The 8,162-nt window shown below is 48.8% G+C and overlaps 1 protein-coding gene across 1 annotated transcript in view; it reads right to left on the reverse strand.

Annotated features, from left to right (window-relative positions):
* Positions 1-7,619, reverse strand: part of PPP2CA (protein phosphatase 2 catalytic subunit alpha) — a 24,997-nt gene extending 17,378 nt beyond the window's left edge. The window contains exon 1 of the mRNA XM_019535077.1: positions 7,392-7,619. Coding sequence (XP_019390622.1) covers positions 7,392-7,493 — 102 coding nt within the window. The 5' untranslated portion in view covers positions 7,494-7,619. The remainder of the gene's footprint in view (positions 1-7,391) is intronic.
* Positions 7,620-8,162: the final 543 nt, after the last annotated feature.

Here is an 8,162-nt window from a genome sequence, read left to right on the forward strand (position 1 = left end):
TGAAGCTAGTTGGAGTTCAGTTGCAGCCTTGGCTTTCCTGGTTTGCTCCCTGCAGGACCGGACCAGCGCAGAATAATTCTCCTTGGAGGTGAATCCCGTTCTCCATCCTTTGTAGGCTTTCCTTTTTAGCCGCAGGAGGTCCGCTAGGTCCCTAGAGAGCCAGGAGGGCTGCTGTGCCAAAAAATGATATAAATCTATTGACATTAGGAAACTTACCTACTCACCGACAAAACACTAAATGTTGTTTAAGTAATCATGTAACAAAGAATACTGTGAGTGGTAAGAGGATGAGAATCCCGGCTTCTGGCAAAATGCTGCATGTTGTTTGCTTTGGGTTACAAGAGCAGTTGCACCATGTCTACTACCCGTTTAAAAACTGTACCCATGCCTGGAAAAGGTAATTTTATTAGCAACTCAGAAGAGCAAAGTGTTTTCAACCACCCATAAAATAAAGGCTTTGACAGAGTGAAGTCGAGTTTACTTCTCAGAAGCAAGTTTAAAAGGTAGAAGGAACTTCACAGTGGACTGCAAGTTTTCCAAGGCAGAAACTACAAACCTACATCTGTACAAACAACAGATCTGTACTGTCTTAGGTGTAATACAAAGGCATTTCTCACCTCTACTGTAATATAGTGGGCCACATCCTGCTTTCTGGAACCACATAATGGGCACTTTTACATGTGCTCTGGAGATGGTGGGGGGAGCAGTGCTTTAATTAAACATACTATCATGTCTCCTGTATCAGTATCCCTGCACTTAAAAATGGCAGTGAGGGGCACTTGTTCATTCAACAAGTTTTAGTTCAAGAGCCCCACCACCATTTTTAACCATGGGGATGCCAATGCACATGACACAGGAGGCTGCTGGAGCACAGCAGTTGCTACGCTCTGGGAGACTTGATTAATCAAGTCTGCTCCGACACACTGGAATTCCAGCGCATCGGAGCTGCCTCTTTTCTAGCGTATAGGTGCCCAACATCTCTACTATGATATTCTCAGATGTGCTGAAATGTTCTTCACGTACCTGCAGGCTACGCAGAGGATAACAAAGCCATTTTCCCAACTTCCACTGAGACCATGTGATTCTCAAGTACTACAAAAATGTGTCCTTATGTTCAGGCAAGGTTTTCTGCGTGGATGTGATATCTTTTATTAGACCAACTGAGTAGTTGGGAAAAAGTTCTTAGCAAGCTTTTGGGTGCAATCACGCTGCTTCGGGCATTGGGAGTCTCTAGTCTATTCAAGAACTCTGTTTACATCTTTCTTTTCCCTTTACTGGATATGTGTGTTACCTTACTACTCATTAGCAACAAACTATGCAGTGCATGCTACAATGCAACCAAGATCTAGTCCAGTGGTTCTGAACTGGGGGGTACACGCACCCCAGGGGGTACACCATGCGATGAACCTCCAGGGGGTACGTGAGATATATTTCAAACATTGTCTAACAGGTTGCAGGGCTTAAAAAAAATAATTAATTTCCCACTGAAAGGGGGTACATGAAGTCTCACTCTGAGACCTTTTTACGTTGACTGATAAAGGTTCAAAGCCACTGATCTAGTTCATTTTTCAGAACCCAAGTCTATGCAGCACTTAAGCAAACAACAACTCTTAATTTGTCAGCTATACTTTAGGATTACAGACCTCACATTGTAAGTATGAGGTTATGATTAATCTGCCTGTTATTCAGTTCAAAAGTTTATTCATTCTAACGATAACAAAAAGACAAGCACTTCAATTCTTTCTAGATGCAGATACTGTCAGGGTAACAGCACAGTTACCATCCACAATCTAACCAGGCACAACAAAGCAACTGGGATATACTGAAGGCACACAGAACAGCACAAATAGTCCTTTTATATGTTTAACAGGCTGCACGAAGAGGGAAACCAGAATACTTGGGCTTCTCACTAGTCCATTAGTCCCAACCCACTGGGCTGGCAGATCTGAAGAGCTTGGTTAAATAGAGTGCTATGGAAAAGACACATTAAGAAACTATTCAAAATTGAATTTTCTGCCACGGCACCAAAAGTCTGCAAATATGCTGAATAATCAACACTGATATCCAATCATAAAGGCACTGAATTTGGTAATGGATGAATACTATCTGCACCTTCAAGAATGCAACTTTCTACTTTGTTAAGAAGCCTACTCCTAATCCCATTCTATTTCCAATGATCCTTTCTGACTTGCTGGGCATGCCGTGACACAGGGGTGGGCAAACTGTGGACTGTGGGCCAGATGCAGCCCGCCAAGCTGTTCTATCTGGCCCACAGGGCCCCTAAAAATTTTTAGAAGTTAATATTTGTGTGTCCCTGGCTGCCTGCCATGCAGCCCTCAATGCCTTGCTGAAACTCAGTAATTGCCCGCCCCTGCCTTGACAGGACATTGTTAGATGACAAAGTACTTCAGCCAGGGGAAAAAAAAACAAAACAAAACTTTCTTTGCCTCATTTCCCTTAGAGGAAGCTTAGTTTATCAGCTTCTTTTGACACTAGGAATGGACAGCAGCCCTTGACTTCAGGAGGGCCGATTTTAATGAGTTAAGGAGATTAGGTGGCGGGGCACTGAGGTCCCGGAGGGTGGGGGAGTTGGGAGTCCAAGACAAGTGGCCGTTCCTTAAAGAAATGATCTTCCGAGCCCAAACGGTGACAGTCCCAATGCGAGTCAAAGGAGGCAAGAGTGCTCAAAAGCCCCCATGGCTCAAAGGCACTCTTTGCATATACCTGATGGAAGGGAGGAGCCATCACCAAGAAGGATTATACCTCCATTGCTCAAGACTGTAGGGGGGCTGTTAGGAAGACTAAGGCAGAGACAGAACTAGGACTAGCAACCAGGATCAAAGAGAACAAGAAGTCCTTTTTTAAATACACAGGGAGTAAAAAGAAGGCACTAGGTAATGTGGGGCCCCTGCAGGACATGCTTGGCAATCTGGTGGTTGCACCAAACGGTAAAGCTGACCTCTTTAACAAATTCTTTGCCTCCTTTTTTCTGAGCAGGGACCAGGACATCCCCCCCACCAGGATCCCGGAGGGACTCAGGAGAGGCATACCCAGACCTAGTGTCAGGGAGGGCAGTTAGGGAACTTCTGGAGGGGGTGGATGTGTTCAAATCAGCAGGTCCTGATGATCTCCACCCCACGATGAAGAGGGAATTAGCAGAGGTCATTGCAGGACCCCTAGCACAGCTTTACAAGCACTCACGGTGCTCTGGCCAGGTGCCAATGTGGTCCCCATTTTCAAAAAGCGGAGGAATGAGGACCCGTGAAACTGTAGGCCCGTTAGTCTTACCTCGGTCCTGGGGAAGCTCTTTGAGAAAAAAGTATCCAGGAGCACATCTGCAAGGTACCAGCAGGGGAGATTATGCTTAGGGGCAAGTAGCATGGGTTCATTAAGGGCACATCCTGTCAGACCAACCAGGTCACAAAATCCTTAGACACAGGTGTTGTGGTGGACGTAGTCTTTCTGGACTCTAGGAAGGCCTCTGACACCGTCTCTTTACCCAGTCTCATTAAAAAATTAGGGGACTGTGACATCATTGCCTGCCGTCAGATGGGTTGCAAATTGGCTGGAGGGCCACACCCAGAGAGCGGTGGTAGACGGGCCATTTTCAACATCTTCATCAGCAATTTGGACAAGGGGGTGAAAATCACCTTGTTCAAATTCAAAGATGACACTAAGATGTGGGGAGAAGTGAGCACGTTAGAAGGAAGGGAAAGGCTACAACTAGATTTGGACAGGTTACAGGGGTGGGCGGATGAGAACAGGATGGGATTCAATACTGGCAAGTGCAAGGTGCTGCACCTGTGGAGCAAGAAACAGCAGCATACCTACAGGCTGGGGAACTCCCTTCTAGTTAGCACAGAGGCAGAAAAGGATCTTGGTGTCATTATTAATTCCAAGATGAACATGAGCTGCCAATGTGAGGATGTGGTCAGTAAGGCTAACCGTACCTTGTCATGCATCCACAGATGCATCACAAGCAGGTCCAAGGAGGTGATCCCCCCCGCCATGCGACCTTAGTCAGGCTGCAGTTGGAGTACCGCGTCCAGTTCTGGGCACCGCACTTCAGGATAGAGTGGCAAGCATTGAGGGTCCAGAGGAGGGCCACTTGCATGGTCAGGGGGCAGCAGGGAAGGCCCTTTGAGGAGAGGCTACAGGACCCGAACCTATTCAGTCTCCACAAGAGAAGGCTGAGAGGGGATCTGGTGGCCGTCTATAACCTTATCAAGGTGGACCAGCAGGGAACAGAAGAGTCCCTGATCCCCCAAGCACTACCAGGAGTAACTAGGAATAATGGCCATACGTTGACTGAGAGTAGGTTCAAGCTAGACATCATGAAGCACTACTTCACAGTCAAGGCAGCCAAGGGAAGTGGTGCTCGTTCCTACCTTGGGGGTCTTTAAAAGGAGGCTAGATAATCACCCTGCCAGGGTCATTTGACCCCCGCATCCCTTCCTGACCTCGGCAGGGGGTCAGATTTGATGATCTGCTCAGGTCCCTTCCGACCCTACCAACTATGAAATGAACAAACAACAACAAGTCAAAACCTGACACATGCTTAATGTGGGTCAGCAGCTTGGTTTAAATTGTTTTTGCCTACTCTTCCTCTGAGGCTTCTGTCAAACCATGATTGTTTACTCACCCATGAAACAGAGCTAAGTTGCTGTGGTCTAGTTTCCTCTTATCGAGGGATAAGAACCAGTAAAATCAGCAGTCTCCTAACAGCTGACAAGTAAATCCCTGCCCACTTTTAATTCACTGTAACCTGTTCACTTCTCCATACTCAGTGTGTACCAGCTCTTCAAGACTCTTGCTTCTTTCTACTGGCTTCTCTAAATATCACGGTCCCTTTATTTACCCTATACAAACTTACTTCTAAGGTAAATTATCCTAGAAGATGAAATTTCGGGGGGGTTTTTTGGGTTTTTTTTAACAATAAACTTTCCTTCTAGCCTTTCCTGCCCAATGAATACCACTCCCTTTGCAACTGAAGGTTAATTTTCAACATATATTTCCTTCTATATATAGACAGCCTGTTGATTCTATAGCAGACAAAAAAATATTTTATGTTCTTACTGCTCAGGACAGTTCTCATCTTGGCACACAATGTCACCAAAAACAGTTCAGTTCAAGTCAGCTTTCTTTCCCACTGACTGACAGAGAGGTATTACAGCAACGAATATGTAAGAACTAAGGGCAGATCAGAACAGGTATCTAAACAACCATGAATCCAAGAGACTTCAACCTGCAAAAAATCAAGTTGGTTGACACAGAGAAAGAACACAGATAATAACCAAGTTTCTTTTCTTAAGTATTCACCAACTGCATTCACGTTGCATACCCATTCACCAACCATGCTAAGTTGTGACTGTTATTTAAAAATGTAAAGATCCCTGTAGCATGTGTTCCCAAGCATGCTATAAAAATACAGGCAACTCCTGCTTATTGCTGTAATGCTCATTTTACATTGATACCCAACTCTCTACTCTGCGAGTTTTGTTATAATGCTCATGGGCCTCACACAGCTGGCAGCAGAAAGCATACACTAGCGCCACAGCACATCAGCAGCACACAGCCTCGCTGTGCCAGTTAGCGCCAGTTGGCTTGTGTCACCATCTTGGTTTGTCAAAAAAAACCTGGTCTCGCTTAATGCTATTCCTTTTAATGCCTGGTTTTTCAGGAACCAATTACGAGCACTAAATGGGGGTTTGTATTTTACTCGAACAAGTATTTAGGAATCTGTACTGGCAACAGGACTGTCCTTAAATAGTTCTTACTCACCTCTTGGAAAAGTATTTTAAGGAAGAGGTTGGTATATCACAATCAGGCGCTTCACAAAAAAAAAATTATTAAATCCTTTTTGGTATGAAACACTTGTTTGGGATATATCAAACTCTTCCTTAAAATACTACACCAAGCAGCAGTTTTCCTACTTACAACATGACAATTTAGAGACTCACCACATACCATAATTTGAATAGAAGTAAAGTACTGGAATATTTTATGATGGTAAAGTCTGACCATGCTACACTCATAAGCATTTGTTTATGAAAGCACATTTGTGTAATTTCATAGAGATTAATCAAGGGCACTCTACAAAAAGAGATTGGTTCAATCAGCACACTACAGTAGTCACAGGCACAATGCCAAACCTGTCACTTCAGTGTTAGTGACAACCATAAGGGGGCACATCAGTGACGTCTCCCAATTCTGTAATCATCAGCTCTCCCAAGCACATGCCACAAAAGGTATTTTTTTCCACGATAAAATCATATGAACATACAATGCCCCTCTCTTTCGCTGTTAGCGCTTCTCAGCTACAAGTCCTGAAGTAACCCGATTCAACACGAGACCTCCATTTAGGATACAAGGTCGACATGACAGGAGGAGCGTGCTTGACCTGCACAATAAATTGTTGCCCCCTAGGAACAAAAACACAGCATCTCTTGCTCCAAGTCAAATCATTGAGCCACACGCTTCCTCAGAAGAGACCGCTCTTTTCACTCGTGCAGGCACGCGACCCGACAGCATCACCAGGCACCCGACGCCGCAAACAGACCGTGTGAAGAAAAGTCTAAATAAATTTGCTCTGACCTATACCTGTCGCTTTCCCTTTTTTGGTGCAAAAGTCTAGTTCATAGATTTTACAGGTGTTATCAAGTCCAGCCCGTTGCCCAGGGGCAGCAAGTCAGCCAGGGTCACAGGATCCCAGGAAGATCAATTGATTCTTAAAGGAGTCATGAGTAGAGCTTGCATTGATCTGATACAAGACAAATCACCTCTACCACGAGTCCCGATGCCCTTTCGCCTCTAGACCAATAGGGCCGGGACCCGACACTTTCCTTTTGGGTGTTAAACGCTTTAGAGACGGAGAAATTCGCAGAAAACAAAACGATGGCTTTAAAAACATCACAAAAATTTACCAAATCCCCTCACCCCCGTCCATCCTGGTGCTTGCCTGCCAGAAGGCGATTTAGCATGAACGTCTCTCGCAACGCGCGGAACCGGTTAGGAGGAAGCCCACGGGCCTCCCGCGTCACACGCGATTTCGACAGCCGGAGCGCCCCGACCACCCCGGGGGGTCTGTCAGGGGCTGGAAGAGACCTCGCCGACCTCCCCCCCGACCCCGCACTGGGGCGGGGAAGCCGGCTACAATCCGGCGAGACCGCCGACTCGCGCGGGAAGGGAGAAGAGGAGGCGGGAGGGAAGCGCCGCGACCCCGGCTGGGGGGGGCCTGGGTGCGGTGGAGGCAGGGGGCGGCCCCGCGCTCCCCTCGGCGGCTCCCGGCGCCATTTTAGGAGCTGCGAGGAGGAGGAGGCCGAGGCCTAGGCCGCCGCCTGCTCCGCCCCGCCCCACTCTGGCCCGGCCCGGCCGGCGGGCCCCGCGCTCACCTTCTCGCACAGGCTCTTCACCTGCCCCTCGGACAGCTGCTTGCACTCGTTGAGCTGCTCTACCCACTGGTCCAGCTCCTTGGTGAAGACCTTCTCCTCCATGACTCCCGCCTCCACACCGGCTCGGCTGCACGCAACGCTGGCGGCCGCAGCCCGCGGGACGCGCACACACAGCGGGTGGCGGCGGGAGGCGGCTCGACCGCTGCCCTCCGTGTAATGGCCGCCGCCCTGACGTCACCCTCGGAGGGGGCACTCCGGAAAGGGGAGGGGACACGGCGCATGCGCCCCGAGGCGGGGGGCCCCGCCCGCCCCGCGCCTGCGCACTTAGAGGTTTCGGGAGGGGAAGAGGCTGGGGGCAGTTGTGCTTGTGCCGCGTTGTCGGTGGGGTGGCGCATGCGCCTTGGGGTTGCGTGGTAGGGGTGGGTAGTAGCGCGAGCCCCTACCTAGGTAGGCCGCCCCCCTCCTCTCGCGCCTGAAGTGGCGAAGAGAGGGAAGATATCGGATCCAGCTGTGTGGAGCAAGGGGGCTTGGTCTGGTCCCACATGGGAAGGGGCATGAACCTGCCCATCCAACTCCACGGTGCAAGGAGCCCGGCGGGGGAGGAGATGTGGCCCAGCCACACCCAGGGAAGGTGGCAAACCTGGGGAGGGGTCCAGACCTGCACATGGCTGGGGGAGGGATCATAGCTTGACCCCTAACCCAGCTGTGCAGGGGGCATAGCCACGGCCTGGCTCCCACCCGGTCGGGATTTTGGCAGCAGGAGGGATGGCA

Source organism: Crocodylus porosus, unplaced genomic scaffold, assembly GCF_001723895.1.
Source record: "Crocodylus porosus isolate Cpor-Errol unplaced genomic scaffold, CroPor_comp1, whole genome shotgun sequence".
NCBI classification, from domain to species: Eukaryota; Metazoa; Chordata; order Crocodylia; family Crocodylidae; genus Crocodylus; species Crocodylus porosus.